Source organism: Haliaeetus albicilla, chromosome 13 (assembly GCF_947461875.1).
Source record: "Haliaeetus albicilla chromosome 13, bHalAlb1.1, whole genome shotgun sequence".
In the NCBI taxonomy this organism is placed as follows: domain Eukaryota; kingdom Metazoa; phylum Chordata; class Aves; order Accipitriformes; family Accipitridae; genus Haliaeetus; species Haliaeetus albicilla.
This window is the reverse complement of record NC_091495.1, coordinates 31536809-31554832: the sequence shown is the minus strand read 5'-3', so window position 1 is coordinate 31554832 and position 18024 is coordinate 31536809. Positions and strand designations below refer to the sequence as shown.

Sequence of the window (18024 nt, the reverse complement as noted above, 5' to 3'; positions counted from 1 at the left end):
TTGCAACAAAAAAATAGACTACTTACTAGTTTCTGAAGTAGCAGTAACATTTTAAGCTTTTGAATGGGTAAGCCCATTATAAAAAAAAAAAAAGACTTTTTATTTTGTTCCCTGTGATTTGTAAGATTTGTGCATTTAGGCTTTGAAGTGAAAACTGGAAGATCTGAATGATCTCAAGCTAAGTATTGACATATCAAGGAAGAGTTACGAAGGCCACTGATTAGCTTGTAACTAATTAAGAGCTATGGAAGTCACAACACTGTCAGGTTTTTGAGATCGTATGAAGTCCTTACACATAGAATTTCTGCTGAACAGTACGGTGTGTGAGAGGCTTTACTCCTGTGGCCTGTAGTACTGTATTAACTAAGGGAAGAAATTACAGTTATTCTGGTACCACACAACAATATAAAAAAGATTAGCTGAGAGTAACTTTCACTGGGCAGGTTTCTTAATGAGGACTAGCAGCCTACTTTGACTGCCTTGCTGCAACGCAGGCCGGTGCAGTGGAAGTTTGTAGAGCAATTGAATAGCAGGCTTTTTGCTATGACCCAACTATAGACAATAGTTCTTGGTCCTCTCTCAAAACCATGCCTGATTCTAAGGGATTGTGGTGGGTTGACCCTGGCTGGACACCAGGTGCCCACCAAAGCTGTTCTATCACTCCCCCCTCCTCAGCTGGACAGGGGAGAGAAAGTATAACAAAGGGCTTGTGGGTTGAGATAGGGGCAGGGGGAGATCACTCAACCAATTACTGTCACGGGCAAAACAGACTCAACTTGGGGAGAATTAACTTAATTTATTGCCAATCAACCAGAGTAAGGTAATGAGAAATAAAACCAAAGCTCAAAACACCTTCCCTCCACCCCTCCCTTCTTCCTGGGCATGGCTTCACTCTCGGATTCTCTACCTACCCCCCAGCAGCGCAGGGGGACGGGGAATGGGGTTTACGGTCAGTTCATCACACGTTGTTTCTGCCGCTTCATCCTCTTCAGGGGCAGGACTCCTCACACTCTTTCTCTGCTCCAGTGTGGGGTCCGTCCCACAGGAGACAGTTCTCCACAAACTTCTCCAGCATGGGTCCTTCCCACAGGCTGCAGTTTTTCACAAACTGCTCCAGTGTGGGTCCCTTCCATGGGCTGCAGTCTTTCAGGAGCACACTGCTCCAGCGTGGGTCCCCGTGGGGTCACAATTCCTGCCAGAAAATCTGCTCCAGCGTGGGCTCCTCTCTCCACAGGGCCACAGGTCCTGCCAGGAGCCTGCTCCAGCGTGGGCTTCCCACGGGGTCACAGCCTCCTTTGGGCACCCACCTGCTCCAGCGTGGGGTCCTCCCTGGGCTGCAGGTGGAGATCTGCTCCACCGTGGACCTCCATGGGCTGCAGGGGGACAGCCTGCCTCACCGTGGTCTTCTCCACGGGTTGCAGGGGAATCTCTGCTCCGTGCCTGGAGCGTCTCCTCCCCCTCCTTCTTCAGTGACCTGGGGGTCTGCAGGGTTGTTTCTCTTACATGTTCTCACTCAGCTCTCTGGCTGCTGTTTCTGTACCCCCTGCAACTTTTTTTCCTTCTTAAATATGTTATCCCAGAGGCTCTACCACTATCACTGATGGGCTTGGCCTTGGCCGGCAGCGGGTCCGTCTTAGAGCCGGCTAGCATTGGCTCTGTCGGATATGGGGGAAGCTTCTAGCAACTTCTCACAGAAGCCACCCCTGTAACCCCCCCCCCCACCAAAACCTTGCCACACAAACCCAGTACAGGTATCTTTCGCCAAGCAATCTGCTTTGCTGCTCTTTAATCTGAATAGCTCTTCTGCAGTTCTCCTCAAAAGAAATGTTATCATACCTTTCTGTGAATGAATCCTTCAAATCCGATACAGCTAAGCTGATGTACCCTTTAAGGTGGCAATCCTACAACTATTCGCAGAGCTCTAGCAAGTAGATATGATTTGGTACGGGGGTTTTGTGCTGGTTCATTGTATAATAGGAGACTGGGTATTATTTAGCCAAGATATTAAAATGGTCTTTGTGATGAGTGGCTGAGTGCCATTCTAACTTTGCTATAGCCATGTGCACTGCTTCCTGCAAGGCAAAGAAATACTGTAATGCCTGTAATTGAATGGGATACAGTGATACAATTTTGTGGGCCTTTTCTATTGCAACCTTTATTTTTGTCCTCTTCTTTTCCCCATCCAGCGTTATCAACAGGGGAGCTTTAAGTAGCTCCTCTCTGAGCAGCTTATTGCTACACATCGCAAGCAGTAAAACTACGAGGGACTTCATTGCCCTATCTGCTTACTAGCCCCAGACAGCCAAAACCACGCTCGGTGAAGCCTGTGAGGGAACGGGAGGGTAGAAGCACAGCCCGCGGTCAGCGGTGTAAGATTTCCAGGTTTCAGAAACGCGACAAATGACCCAGTCGGCTCTGAAAACCACAATATATCGGTCTGGTCCCCGGAGACGGGTCTCGCTGGGAGGAGATGGGGTTAGGCTGTAGCGAGGGACCGACAGAGGAAAAGCCGAGCACCAAGGACGCGAAGGGTTCGCAGGGGAAGCCTGTGGTAGCGTTAAGGAGCTAAACGAACTTGGCGGCCAAGTCATTACTTCGCCGGTACATGGCAGCCCGCGGGGGATGTGCCGGAGCAGCGGCTCAGGGCCCCGCGGCTCCCGGACAGGCCCCGGCCGCAGGTCGGGAGCAGGCCCAGAAGCGGTGCGCTCCGGCACAGCCCTCGGCCGCGGCAGGCGGGGAGCGGCTGCTGGGGAGGGACGGAAGGAGGGAGGGAAGGAAGGAAGGAAGGAGGGAGGGAAGGAGGGAGGGAAGGAGGGAAGGAAGGAGGGAAGGAAGGAAGAAGGGAGGGAAGGAGGGAAGGAAGAAGGGAAGGAGGGAAGGAAGAAGGGAAGAAGGGAAGGAGGGAAGGAAGGAGGGAGGCAAGGAAGAAGGGAAGGAGGGAAGGAAAGAGGGAGGGAAGGAAGGAGGGAGGGAAGGAAGGAGGGAAGGAAAGAGGGAGGGAAGGAAGGAGGGAGGGAAGGAAGGAGGGAGGGAAGGAAGGAAGGAAGGAAGGAGGGAAGGGCGAACGGGCGGGCCGAAGGTCCGTCGCCGCGGCGCGCCCCGACGATCCCCCGGGGCCGGGGCGGGCACGCGGGGCGCGCCGTGCGCGGTGACGTCGGAGGCGGCCGGAAGCGGCTGGGAGAGGCCGGGGCGGAGCGGGGGAGGATGGCGGCGGCGGCGGCGGCGGCGGCAGGCCTCAGCGCGCGGGGCTGCTAGTCACGGAGGTGCGTTGTGCCGATAAAGGGGAGCGGGGGGTAACGGCATCGGTAACCTTCCTCCCCACACCCCCCACCCCCCGCGTGTGTCTGCCTGTGGGGAGGAGGGGCTGCTGCGGGGCGGGCCCGGCTGAAGGAGGCTCTCTGTGGAGCCGGGGCTTCCTCGGAGCACGTTACGGCTGAAGCGGTCGCGGTTTCGTGTTTTACTGCTTGGTGAGACTAGTCCTGTGTCCTTCGAGCGTGTTGTAGTGTTGGGTTTATAGCCGGGGGCGGGGGGACGCCACTGGTGTTTTGTACTTTTAATTGCTTGCGGATGTCCGGGAGGGACCTTGCTTATTCTCTTTGCAGCAGTCTTGTTTGCCTTGGTGTAAAATCTAGCTTTGATTCTAAAGTCTAACCTCAGTTACCTTCGTGAAGGATGTTTTCTGCCTGCCACAGTGGGACAGTGCAGTAGCTGGTTGTTGGCCTTTCTGTTTTCGTGGGTTTTTAGTGAAGAGGTTTTTCTGCTGTTTTGCAACGTGTGAGATAACAGGAAAGCATACATACCTGTTTCAGTTCTACAACTATAGTCAGGAAACCTTAACAGTGTTGCAGACTTAAGATTTGGCGTAACGTGTACTGGCAGTGGTTCTTCTGACAAGGTTACAGGAGAACCTTGCAGTTGCATGGCCATCTTCCGTTTTGTCAAACAGAGCCTGAATTGCAGCTTTCCCTTGTATTGCGACATTTTCAATAAAAAACTAATAACCAAACAAAAAAACCCTCAACCTGTCACTTTGCCATAGTGCCACCTGGTCTGCCAAGACTGACAGTCGGCTCTGTTCCAGGATCCTCTCTCAGCAGGATCTAGATTGAACTTCCCTGGGTGCGCAACAGCAACTGGCGGCTGCTGGACACTGGGCTGTAGGTCTGGGTTTCATTTTTTTGGGTCTGGTCTTGGACTTTCTGATGCTAAAGGCAGAATTATTTTTTGCTTTGGTCTTGATTTCCCGTCAGTGTTCCCCTGTACAATGATGATTTTTATGTGGGTTTCTGTCTCAGTATATGTAATATCAGGAAGCTGCTGATGACATTGTGTACCCTAGTCACTGTCCCTTGTTAGAGTGGCACTTTATTTCTTTAACTAAGCCTTTAATTTTCGTATTTCAAAACTCCAGCAAATTTCTTGGAAAGGAAAGATGTTTGCATCTTGTCTTGTGCTGTTTAAAGTTATACCTTGGATAGTTTCACTTCACGTAGTTTCACTTTTGTTTCTTTCTCGTTAAAGTTTTGTTTTTTGGAAGGGATCCCTCCTTTGGTGCTGCCTAACCAGTGAGTCCTTTAAATACGCTCCAGCAGTGGTCACGCAGAACTGACAAACTTAAACTGAAGGAGGGAAGATGATGTCCTTGGATGGACCACGGAAGACAATCAGTAACCCGGTAACTCCCCTATCACGTCAACAACTTCTTCCTTGGGAAATGGGACTCTGCTGTTTTATGTTGATAGTTAGGACTCGTACTGTTTTGCACAGTGAGGGATGTTACCGAGAACTTGTTGTATCTATCACTCAGGCATTTGAGGGAGAGTGTCACAGGTGACACTGGGAGCTGGTGGTGTTCAGAAATTGTGCTGTAAGCAAATGGACGCTCCCACAACAGGACGAAGTTCTGTCGGCCTTGGAGGGTCCTCCTTTTTCATACAGCTTATATGGATGTCTGGCACTTTTGCAGAATGTGCTGGATCAAAGGTGAAAATATGATAAGCAGTGTTTTCACTCCTGATTCTCTGTAAACACGAGTGGTGCCTGGCAGCCCTTGTGAAATGTTTTTTTTCTGTTGTGCTTGTACCTTCAGTCTGAGCAATTAAACTTGGAATCTTTTTCAATAGTTGATATCTTACCCTACAATAAATCCTGTTTTGTAGGAAAGACTTGACCTAACGTGATTCAGCAATTGCAGAGAGCGGGTTTGGCAGAATGTTGTTTGCCTAGCTTAGAGTCTGGAGACTTTCTCGGAAAAACTCTAGTATTCTCATGATCTGGGGCAGCGGCCTGACACTGGCATGCGGCTAAAGGGGTGGGCTGGAGCTGTGTTTTTTGTTGTATCTTTAAAAAGGTGGTTCCTTTGAGTTTGCAGAAAATAGTATTTTTAACATTCTGTGCTAGAACTCTTTAAAAATATTAAAGTCTGTAGAGTATCTATGTGGATTGTACAGTAGCGCAGATCTGCACAGGACTTCCTTATCAGTTGCGACTTTGCACTGATACACACCTGTGCCCTCAGTGAATCTGATTGTTCAATCGCACTATATGGTCACTGCTTGCAAAGTGGATAGAGTTAGGGATGATGGGGGAATAGCTTCAGCTTTCTTCACCAGAAAGAACCCAGCTGGGAGAGGAAGGAAAGCAGTGTGGAGATTAACTAGAAGGTGGAAGGACTGAACTGTAAAAGGAAAAGGAGGATGAAAGTTGGTAGGTGGGGATTTTGGTGGGAGAGGAGGTGTGAAGAGGAGGATTAGGAGGTGTTTAGGACAAATAATCTGTGTAAGGGAGAGAGTAAGAGTTCTGCAAAACTGGGTGGCTGCAAGGGGACTGATGGGTATGATGGGTGACAAAACCAGGCTGGAGAATATAAAGGGGTAAACTAGGGCTTAGGCATCAAGAGCCTAAGGTGGGAATACGAGTGAGTATTTGGGGTTGGAATATGGAGGCAGAGTTAGGAAAGATTGTGCCGATGACCTCAGGACAGCCTCCAGACAAGGCCATGAGCAACCTGCTCTATCTGACATTGCTTTGATCAAGGCATTGGGCTAGAGACACCAGAGGTGTCTTCCAACCTCAGCCCTTCTGTGATTCTATCACCTGCATGGAGGAGGGCAGGCTATGAAGATTTCACTGTTTCAGTGAATTGTTCCATGAGCAATAAAACTTAAGAGCTTTATTACAGGTTTGAGTCTGAGATGTTGTCCTGGTTTTGGCTGGGATAGAGTTACTTTTCTTTCTAGTAGCTGGTATAGTGTTATATCTTGGATTTAGTATGAGAAGAATGTTGATAACACACTGATGTTTTCAGTTGTTGCTAAGTAGTGTTTACACTAAGTCAAGGAGTTTTCAGCTTCCCATGCCCAGCCAGCAAGAAGGCTGGAGGGGCACAAGAAGTTGGGAGGGGACACAGCCGGGACAGCTGACCCAAACTGGCCAAAGGGGTATTCCACACCATGTGATGTCATGCCCAGTATATAAACTGGGGGTGTTGGTTGGGTAGGGGGGGTGGATCGCTGCTTGGGAACTAACTGGGCGTTGGTCGGTGAGTGGTGAGCAATTGCATTGTGCATCACTTGTTTTGGATATTCCAATTCTGTAATTTTTATTATGGTCATTTTATTATTGTTATAATTATTATTTTCTTACTTTCTGTCCTATTAAACTGTTCTTATCTCAACCCACAAGTTTTACTTTTTTTTTTCCCTGATTCTCTCCCCCATCCCACTGCAGGGCGGGGGGGAGTGAGTGAGCGGCTGTGTGGTGCTTAGTTGCTGGCTGGGGTTAAACCACGACAGATGTATTTCTTCATTACTGTACTGTTCTGAATCATCCAGAAAATCCTGCTTCCCTCTTCATGCCCTTTACTCCACTCATCTCGCAAGAAATATTGTCATGCCCCACCTGATGGGGCAGCTGTCCGCTACCCAGCAAGCTGGATGAAAGCTGTGTTATCACAGTCCTTTCCTCTACAAGACTGTAATCTGTCCTCTTGTTTTATGAAAACTAGCAGATATTAGAAAGAACTTGGATCTTTGAGACCTCTCAAATTCAATTGATGTTGATCAGTTGGCTTCAGAGGTAATTTTTGGAGGTCTGGAAGAGAGACGGGATGCTTGTAGATCATGTGATGTCACAAGCATGAGTCTTAATAAATGAGGAAAAATTAGTAGAAGAATGTCTTGAGATGTGAGGAAATTATAGGCACATTCTGTGATGACAAAACCTCATTAAGGCTGTAGTATTGCACCCAGGAAATGCTCTATTATGGCCTTGCAGATTCCATGTCTGAGCCTTTGAAGAGTTGATCTCAGAAGGCCAACCTTCTTTTCTCTTAAATAAATGCATCCTTTTGAATGTAAAGAAGTGTTTTTTGCCACAGCTTCTCTTCTGGGGTAAATAACGTTGATCCACTAGAGTGGTTAAGTCCCAGCGTCCCTGGTCTGTGTCTGTATGTTTCTCTGGTTTATCTTTGGAGACCAAACCGGTGATTTATTACTCTACTGCATTACTCAGAGCTACTACCCCTTAGGAGCAGTGTGTTAAAACTAAAATAATCAAGATACATTTTTTCTTATCTATTATTACTGTTCTTATTCTTTGAATAAAAATAAACCTCTTGTGTACAGCTTGTATATTAAGGAACCAAGCTACTACCAGTAAGCAAAGGGATTTCAGCCTATATATTCTTTCACTTTTAACACTTAATTTCACATTTTGGTCCTCCTCTACTGCAACTGCTTAAGCCAATAAAAATATATGAGACTTAAAACAACTCGACCATTTGTGAGCTTATGCTTGAGAAGCAAGTTCTTTAAGTCTGTTTTGCCTGATGTAGAAGATGACTGCAAATCAGGTTTTGTGCAATGTGTGGGTAGCTGAGAAGGGAAGTGGAAAGAGGGCAGAAAAGGATGTGTATCTACTGGCAGAAATGATCAACACTGTGGATTTAGACAATTTTGGCTGTCATTCCCCCTTCCCTCCTCACAAATTCACAAGGTGTTAGCAAACACATCCCCTTTTTACATCTTCCTGTTTTGCATGATGATACATATATATTTAAAAAATAAAAATCTTAGCTTGTTCTTTTATGGTCCATTATTCCATTCAAGAGTTGTATTTCCAGTCTGTTCATTTTTTGTTGTTAAATTACTGGAACTCTTGTTTGCAATTGATGTTTCATTTCAAAGGTGTCCTAAAATCTTATATGCAGTTCCATAGATCAGGGATTTTTTGGGGGAAAAAAACAACAACAAAAGAACCTTGGCAGAAATTTTTGTCTGTTAACCAGAGCAAATGTTGCATTTGCTACCATTTACTTACTTTTTCAGTCTAAAGCACATGTGATCAGATGCAGACTTATAGCTTTGCTTTCAGATCAGTCTCCTGTAAACTTCCACAGTTTTCTGTTAAGGTGCTCCCCTTCTCTCCCTGAAATGCTGGGTGTACCAGCTGATGGTCAGGGTAGGTCTTCTGTCAGCATATCTGAGCCTTTGCCAGAGTGCTGTGCTGGGGTGTTTGGGGCTTTTGTTTTAACTGACATGTCCCCTTATATAGTTTAACAACTCCTACCCTGTTGCCATTTCAGTTTAGCATACCATGCATGTGTTATCTTCTCTAGCTATTGATATGGAAGAAAAAATGGGCAGGCTTTGAGCCAGACTGCATACCATAGATACCATGAAGACCAAGAAGACTGAACAGGGCTATTTCAGTGCACCTTGCAGTTCTTAGCTCATTAGGATAAAGTATTTTGTGGCTTTTGTTGTGTAGTTTTTACTAACAAGACACTCTGTGACATAGTCTCTTCCCATCACTGTTTTCCAAAATGGAGCAAGAAGAAGCAAAAAGGCAGCTGCTGTGATCTGGGGTTAGAAGGGTTGTGGAAGGTGCCTCCTGCTACCAGCAGAGGGCTGATAATAGTCAGCCCTTGGCAATGACCTAATTTGAAATGAATCTTCTTTATACTCTATTAAAAGTGAGACAATAAAATATTACCACTCCTTGAGAGATAGGAATGGAGGCTGGAAATTTCAGTATCAATTTTGTCTGAGAAGCTTGGTTTTCACAGGTGAAAATCTGCTGGGTTTTTTCTTTTCATTGTGCTGGGTATTTAGTGCTTTTCTACTCTTTTGTTTAAATGGAATGTTAGCTGTGTTTCTTTTAATGTGCTAGAGCACCACATAATTAAGTATTAGAATGTTATTTTTAGAACTATTGTGGGCTTTTTTGCCTCAATCACAAAATGTTATTTGAATCTTCTTTTTCTTCTTTTTTTTTTTCCCCCTCTTCTAGATTATTCCATATGTTGGCACAATACTTGGTGGCCTTGTACCTGGAGAGCTGATTATGATACATGGGACTGTTCCTGATGATGCAGACAGGTAGTGGCTACCGTGTCACTTTTTGCAGTGTCACCATGTGAACAAGAATGTAATGGATAAAATGTTTCCAGGGGTCCTGCTTAAGATGGCACATAAAGGCTTGATCTAAATCCTTGTGATAGTGTCAGAGTGAAGACAGGCTTAAGTGGTTAATGAAAGCTTTGTGATGAGCAGCGGAGGATGAATGGATTTTTTGCTTTCTGCGGATCCTTTCTTCTTGCTTTTTGCTTTGCCTGCTTTGGCAATTTTTTTCCCCTGTCATGGCATAAGTCTGCTTGTCTAAAGAGGTTATCTGAGACTAACAAAATTGATAACTGAATGTGTTGCATGAAGGAATTAACTTAGACAGGGATAAGGAGGTATGAACTAGTGCATATGCCCAGTATGGGGGTTCTGTTCCCTGACTGCCCAAGATTCATTTGGTTGTTCTACTGAAGATGCTGGGAAGGAAGGTGGTGAACACAGTAGGTGAGGAGCTTGTATGATATGAATGATGACCATTAAATAAATACTTAAATATTTTAATTCATTGCAATAAGTCATGGAAGAACCTTTCACAAATGTATAGGAGTTGGACAAATATGTGTTTGGTTTTTTTTCCTTATCCAACAACACTCATTGTGTCTGCCTGTTCTGAGGCTCCACAGTAAAACACAAGTGTATCAAACTTTTAGGTGATTTCTTAACAGACTGAGCTGAATGTGGTTTGTCTTATTTTTATGATTAGGTTCCAGGTGGATTTACAGTGTGGCAGCAGCACAAAGCCTCGAGCTGATGTGGCGTTTCATTTCAACCCCCGCTTCAAAAGGTCTGGCTGCATTGTTTGCAACACACTGGAGAGGGAAAAATGGGGCTGGGAGGAGATCACTTACGAGATGCCCTTTCAAAAAGGGAAGTCATTTGAGATTGTCATCATGATTTTAAAGGATAAATTCCAGGTGAGTCTGAGTTGATTTGATTCTTTATCTGTAGCCAGTTGTCAGGCCAATAAAAGAGAGATATTTTGTATACTTAGAATAAATAGTTGGAAGCTTTGGTTTCTGTGTTACCTAAGTATAGTCTAACTACAGAAAAGTTTAGAAGTTTTCTTTAAAGAAGTGCTAAGTAAATCAGACCTTTAATTTTGTATTGCCATCCTCTAAGTTGGATGAGTAGGCAAGTAACTTCCTGCCATGGCTAATGGCTACTCCACCCTTCCCTTCTTAAGTACAATGGGCTGACCTTAGGGTGAACCTGTTGTGTGACTAGTGTAGGACAGTCCTCTTGGAGGAAACATGTGAGGTGTATTTGTCTTGCTCTGTTAGACTGCAATAATAGATTCTATTAGATTGGTAATGCCACACTGGTAAATGATCAGGTGATAGAAGCAAAAGGTGTGGAATGTGAATTTTATTGTAGGCAAATAAATCTCCCTTGTAGTGATGGAAAGAGACTGGATCATGGATGAGCTGAACTTAGTTGCTCTGAAATTGCTAGGACGCTCCCTGCATCTGTACTAAAGCAGTGTGAACCAGAGACACAGGCATACAATTTGATACACGGCTGGTGTAGTGTATGTTTAATACAATTTTCCTATTTTGTTCCCTGTCTCTTTAGGTGGCTGTAAACAAGAAGCACTTGCTGCTCTACAACCACAGAATTAGCCTTGGAAGAATAGATACTCTTGGAATATATGGCAAAGTGCAGATCAAAACAATAGATTTTGTTTCTGTTGTAAGTTATATAGACAGCTAACTTGTTCAATTCCTTTTCTCTGTCTTAATAAAATACAGAGTAGGATTTATGGTGAAAAGGAAGTAAAGAAAAGCAGCTACACAGCCTAACCTCAGTAACAAGATTTTTTTCCCCACATTTCAATATGCGAGTCTCATGTGAGGATCTCTGTGTTTTATTCTTCAGGTTATGGGCAAAAGGGTGACAAAGTTTACAGCTTACAAAATTAACAGGATAAATGATATAAGAATTGATTGGATACTGGATCTAGGAATGGATTAGACTTTTTCAAATATTGTAGGAGCTCCAAACTGAACTCTCAGTATTCCATGCTTCTAAGTGACAAGTTCAACTACAGCTGTAACTTGTTGCTTGGCTTCCAAATGGCAAGTTCAGCCACAGCTACAACAGCAAAACCCTGTTTTTCCTGCTAAAATGACTGAATTGTTGAATGAAGTGATAAGTAGAAGTACATTTATTTCTGAGGGGTGAGAAGAGGTGTCCTTTCTTGAAGACTTTGTGGCTTGACTTGCACTTGGAGCAAACTGCAGTGAATTTAAGGCAGTGCTGTGCTCCCTCTCAGCTGCCAGCTCTGCTAGAGAAAGTAGACCAACAGGGAGGAGTTGAACAATGTTTTGCCCTGTACAGACAGAGAGATCCTTCTGCTCTGAGAGGGTAGGACTTTTAGAGCAGAAACAGAAGGTGATAAATTCCAGGGAGATACAGAAGTTGAATGCCTTTTCCTTTCTTCCCGCCACTCACTAAAGCAGCCGACCTACTCTGATATAAGATTCTGGGTCTCTTCTGCCCCATCCTCGCTACACTGGGCAGAACTTGGGTCTCTTGCTGCCAAAGGTCAGGTCTAACTCAGGTCAGCAGAGTAATTACTGTGTTGATAGAAGGTGGAGGTTTGGGCCTGAACGAAATGGGGTCTAAGCTTTTAAGAACACATCTAGTCACTGATCATTTGCAAAGCCTATGGACAGACTTTTATGGGCCCCATCACTTGGCCTTGGACATGTTGCCAGAATAGCGTTACTTCCGAGCTGTCTGAGTCCTGGTCTTGGAGGACTGACTCCGAGAAGAGCTTGGGGGCAGGCAGGTGCTGTAGGTTGTTTTCTGTCCCAAACACAAACCAGAACAGAGTTGCTTTAGTCTGTGGCTGCTGGTGCTGTATCTTTTGGGGAAGAAAGGCATGGAGAAGGGCGATTGTTTTCTTTTTGTCTTTGCTTCTAATATACTTTTCTGAGGAGGAAGATGGAGGCTGGTATTGAAATAAACAAGCTGGAGACACAATCTGCCAGGGCTAGGCTGGAACTATATCTCTGCATGGCCATGTTGCTCATCTGTCCTTCCCCTGAGAAGGGACAGGGATGCAGGGGACTGCTTAGAATCCCAAGGCCCTCTGTGTGGCTATCTTTTTCTTTACCATAGCCCTAGATTTCCATGTTAACTGTTCACCCTTCAAAGCAGCGCAGATTCTTACATGGTTCTAAACCAACTTTATGTTCTATGATGTTAGCAATGACACCTAAATTTCTCTCTTTCTGCAGTCTTTACAAGGGTCTCAGCTATCATCTCTAGGAGTAACAAAGATAAACACAGAAAATATATGTATGTTTGTAAAAGCTTGAATGAATCTCCCTGTTGTCCGATAAGCTGGTTAATGCTGTTTGTTTTCTCTTGTAGGGGGAAATGCCAGATGGTTCGCAATTTGTAAGTGTCTCGTGTAGACTTGTGGCAAATGTGAAGAGTAAAAAAAATCAAAATAAAAACATCTCTGTTATTCATGAAAAAACATGCACAGAACAAGGGAATCGAGAATCTACTGGGAGATGATCATCAGCGAGGTTTTGTAGAGAGTAATCCTCTTTGCTGCTGCTAGTAAAAGTGAGGCTATTTGTTAAATCATTTAGAAAACCCAAAAGATAAACACAGCATCCACAGCCATAAACAGAGAAATAAAATTGAGTTACCTGAAGTTTTAAAGGACCAATTCACATTAAAAACTTTTTTCAAATAAGTATACTTAGTTTTCTCTGCCTTAGGGAATACCTACAAAACAAAAGTATTCCGCAGTGATATTATGCCAAATGGCCTTATGTTCATGTGTGTATCTTAGAACCTATCTGGTTACATCTTCCTCTTGCTGACAGATCCATGCTTACCCTCTGTACACTTCAGGTGGCTGGGTGCAAGCATCGCACCTTAGGGTTGGAATTTGCACCCAGCTAGCATGAAGCGTACACAGAGTGAGTGCTCATCTTTTTGCAAAAAGCTCTAGAGGTGGACAGTATCCAGGCTGGAATAAGGACCATGCTCAAACTGAAAAGGGGTTGGAAGCCAGGAGTATATACAAATAGAATATGTGGACTTCATCAGTCTTCTTTTCAAAACCAAGTAACATGCAATATTGTCATTTGCAAGTGGTGAACTTCAACAAAAAAATAAAGGCGAAGTACTTCTCTGTTCACTCCTTTTCCCTGATCAAAATAACTTCTAACAACGAAAAAAAGGCAAAATACTTGCACTATCTATCATTATGAACGCTGTGTCAGGAGGACAGAATACTCAGTGACCCTTCTTCTGGTACTTATGCAACTGTAAGACTACACACCTAGCATGAGTCTTAATTCTTTAAACCATAACTGAAGCTTTCAGAGGAGATGTTGGAATGTCTGTATCTGAATAATTACATGATATAAATTTAAATTAGTGCAGGGAGTTTTGTGCTTACTTTTTTTTTTTTTTTTTATGCTCACCTTTTTTTTCCCTTTATAGCTTTTCTCCTATAGTATTAGTATCCCAGAACATGTCGGTAGGCATAACTTTAGCTATAAGTGCAGATTAGCAATTGTAGGCCAAATTTCTTCCTGCCATAGTAACACTCAGCTTGTATATTGAAAAAAGTAAGTCACAGTCAAAATTTTTATTGGTGGTGTACTTCCAGGGAGTTCCTTATGTTGGGAAGCTTGATACTGCGCTTCGTCCAGGATGCACAGTTGCCATTAAAGGAGAAGTGAATAAAAACCCGAAGAGGTAAGTGTTACTAATTTTTTTCTGCTGTGTAACTGAGCTACTCTTGAGAATGAATAGGCTTTTATATTGCCTCAGTATATTCTTACTTGCAACTTTGCATCTGGAATAATCTGAAACTACAGTGCAGTTTTCTCAGAAACCTGCAGGATACCGCTTTGGAGAGGTCTTAAAAGAGCATCTTCATTGTGAAAAGTGAAGATAAAACCTGAGTGTCTTACCTACTAAATCTGCATCATTCAGAATGTTGTGTGTCTGTTCAGGGTTTCCATTGTGCAAGGCATGTGACCATACATATTGTACAAAGACAGCTTTTCTTCTGAAGAGGTCCAAGAGTAAGGGAACTGGCAGTAGTAGATGGAAAATGAGTGAGTTAGATGAGTTGGGGGTATGCTCAAATCCTGCCTGTTACAACGTTAATCTGAATACTTCTGAGACGGCCTTCTTGCAGACTGTATAAGCATGAAGGTGCCTAACTGATAACAACTGAGTGATGAAAGCTGGTAGGGGACTATGAGCTATAATTTTGATAGCAAATTAGGAACAACGGGTTGCAAAGCAGGCATTTATTTTCCCAACATGATTTGAAGGGGGCGTGCAGAAAGGGGAGTGCAGCACAGTCAAAATGGAGCTGAGGAAAAGTCTGTGCTTCAGCATGCTCTTTGCTTGAAGGGTGGTTTTGGCTCTGCAGAAACATGCCTAAAAATGAAGCAATTAGTGCAAATGATAAGAAGCATGCTTTTTATGCTGTGTGAATGCATTGCACTCCTGCTTCCTCAGAGGACATGCTTTCCCTGCAGCTGAACAGCACTTGGAGTTCACGTTAGTACCGGAACCCAAGGTTTTGACATCTCATAAATAAAGTTTGAATGCACTTTAAATTGGGTAGGATAATTAATACTTAGATAGTAGCATTTGTTTTCCTTCTTTCGGCTTGAAAAGCTTACAGCACATTTCAAGTGCTGGATGCACTGCTTATGAGTGAAGAGGCTTTTGGGTATTAGTTAAAGCATTGCAGGTTGCCTGCTGTTTGTGCTTTTAAACGTGTATAGATTTTTATAGAGTTTGTAACTCATTTAATGTCTTTCACTCAGTTCACACAGTTGTAGGTGTTCCTTTTTCTTGGTGAAAAAGAAGACTTCACACAGTTTGGAAGTGTGGCTGTTGCTGTATTTCGTAGCTGGACTAAGCAATTCTAGGCTTCTCAAAAGAGGGAAATAATCTGACAGCTGGAGCTGATTTGGGGGGAGGATTATTTCCTCAAATGCAGCGAGGTCTTTGCCACAGGTTGAAGCATTCATTTGAATTTGGATGAGTCTTCCCTCTGATCATTCTTCTTCAAAGCTCCCCTTTAGGAACCCTGTGCTGTGGACATGTCTGGAGATGGCAGAGTATTTGTTCAGCCTGGGCCAAGCTGCACTGCGTACAAAGCAAGACTTTGTATGTGTGGTGTCCCACCAATCTTAAATGTAGGGAGAGAATCCTCAAACTTTTCCTTAGAGTCTAACCAGTTTGTTGGCAGAAAGAATAGGTAAAACAAAGCCTCCCACTCTCCACTGCCTGAGTTAAGAGAAAGAGATGGTGGAGCAAGTAGCACTGTCTGTTTCTGTGAGAACACTGCTTCCTAGTGCTGTAGGGGAGCAGCACTTGGCCCACTTGACTCAATACCTCCTTGCTGAGACATGAACAGAAAGGTGTGAGTGATGAAGCAGATCTAGCAGGGTCATGTCCTACATTTGCTGCCTCCAGCAAAGGTTTCTGTGCGAAGGAGACAAATGGATGTTAACTGCCTGCTTGGTCCTTCAGGTGAGTCATGGCCCTGGCTCCAGAACAGTTCTGAGTATTGGCTAAGGGCATGGTAAATAGCATGGACTACTGCATCACGTTTATAAACCCTTGGTATAATGAACTTTTAAAAAATATCTTCCAGCTTTGTGATAAATCTGAAATCAAGTGACTCAAAGGACATTGCATTACATCTGAATCCCCGAATGAAAAACAAAGTTTTTGTGAGAAACTCATACCTTCATGACAGCTGGGGAGAAGAAGAAAAGGAAGTTGCCAACTTCCCTTTCAGTCCAGGGATGTACTTTGAGGTAAGATTAACAGAAACATAGCATCAAACTGCTAATTCTGCCAAAAGGATTAGCAGTGGTGCTTAAATGTCGTATCACTAATACAGGTTTAAATAAAACTGCCATTCCTGCATGTCAATGTCTTGAGAATATTTAGGATTAAATGAGACCAAAGGGAGCAGAGATTTGACTGGGTTTTAATGACAGTTTTCTTTTTAAATAGTTGCAAGAATTCAGCCTGTGCTCAGAATGAATTTTAATTGAATTGAGTTGGACTCTATGATCCTTATTGGTCCCTTCCAACTTGAGTTATTCTATGATTCTATGAATTTTATTGAAGTTCCACTTTTTAAAATGTTTCTTTTGCATGAAACATTCTTTGTAACAGAAGCAGGGCTTGCCCAAGTCTAGGCTAGATCATCAGGTTGTATTTCATGTCTTACCTAAGCTTAAAACTTAACTGTTTCTCTTGGTTTTCAGCTGATCATTTTCTGTGATGCCCACCAGTTCAAAGTTGCTGTTAATGGTGTTCACACTCTGGAGTACAAGCATCGTTTTAAACAACTTGAAAAGATCAATGTAGTGGAAGTCATGGGAGATGTTAAATTGTTAGATGTGAGGAGCTGGTAGTTCTTTTCAGTCACTACTAAAAGAATTAAACCTCTTCTAATGACAGTGCCCCCTTGTCAAGTACAAACAGGCGCTGACTTGTGCTGAGGCTGCCTTTATCTATCTAGGCTTCTGCATCTGCCTCTCCGAGTTAGGTGAGTACCAGAACTGCTAACTGTGAGATTAAATCCTCCTCTAGTTTACAGTATCCTGGCAAGCTAAGTAAGTCTTTGCTCAGCTAAATCTCTTAGCAATATGAAAATGCTGCATCATACGGTGTTTAACAGTTGCACTAGATATGTTTAACTACTCAGCATTTCTTGATAGCATACATTCAGTATTGTGAAGTAGAAACAAGACTGAAAGAGGATGTGAAGATATGGTTATCTACCCCAAAAGGGAAATTGATAATTCATTAAAATTATGAAATACACTCTTCTGCTTCTTAGTTTATATTAGCAACTATAACCTTTTTACTGAGGCTGGATTAAGCAAACAGTTGACCCATCAGTTCTAGCAAAAAACAAGGAGGAATTTGATCTTGCTGCTTAGCCTGCGGCTGCAGCACTACCTTCTCTGACACTCATGTCACCTCCTGCTTATAAGTGGTTTAAATCAAACATACAGCAGCACTTCTAGCTTTTAGTGTTCTGAAGTGAAACAAATGAAAATGATTTAGCTGGTTCCAATTGTGTGAACTTTTGAAAGGTTGTATGATCTGAAACAACTTCTAACCAAGTTGAGATTGCTCAGGGACTTAAGTAGATGTTTGGGGTTTTTTTTGGTTTTTTTTTTTTTAAATCTGTGAACCCAGGTAGTCCAGGCAGGGTTTCAGCCAAGATGAGACTCGGATACTTATCAGTGGAATAGAGAATGGATCCTTTTTCAGTCTTGTCTTGTATTAAAATACTACCTATCTTAAACAAGCTGTTCCTATTCAATGTTTTCCATACAAATGTCAGTCTTAATTTTTATACTCATTTTTAAAAATAAGTTGCTACTGGCTGTCAATACATGCCCAAGTGATGTTCCTGTTTATCTTAAACAGCTGCTAAAAGAGTGAAGCAATTTCAAGAATAAGCTGTACCCTAAAAGACTGTTTAAGATAAATTACCAGATTTAATGTATAAAAAGCATAAATAAAAACATTTGTGAACTCTGCTTTTCTCCAAGTGTAACTAAGTAGCTATAATGCCTTTTTGGTCTATATT

General features: G+C 43.4%; 1 protein-coding gene across 7 annotated transcripts; it reads left to right on the top strand.

Moving 5' to 3' along the window:
• The first annotated feature begins 3162 nt into the window (after positions 1-3162).
• On the top strand, positions 3163-17974 carry LGALS8 (galectin 8). 7 transcript variants are annotated; one of them, XM_069800683.1, is made up of 10 exons: positions 3163-3263; positions 4538-4675; positions 9292-9380; positions 10108-10318; positions 10977-11093; positions 12647-12703; positions 12783-12809; positions 14044-14132; positions 16060-16225; positions 16685-17974. In XM_069800683.1, exons 2-10 carry the CDS (start codon positions 4634-4636, stop codon positions 16832-16834), a joined length of 948 nt encoding a protein of 315 aa, XP_069656784.1. In that variant the 5' UTR covers positions 3163-3263; positions 4538-4633; the 3' UTR covers positions 16835-17974. The 7 variants fall into 7 exon arrangements, with proteins under 7 accessions (XP_069656784.1, XP_069656788.1, XP_069656783.1 ...); XM_069800682.1 differs by having other exon boundaries at positions 3169-3263; positions 4522-4675; XM_069800684.1 differs by having other exon boundaries at positions 3262-3467; positions 4522-4675.
• Positions 17975-18024: the final 50 nt, after the last annotated feature.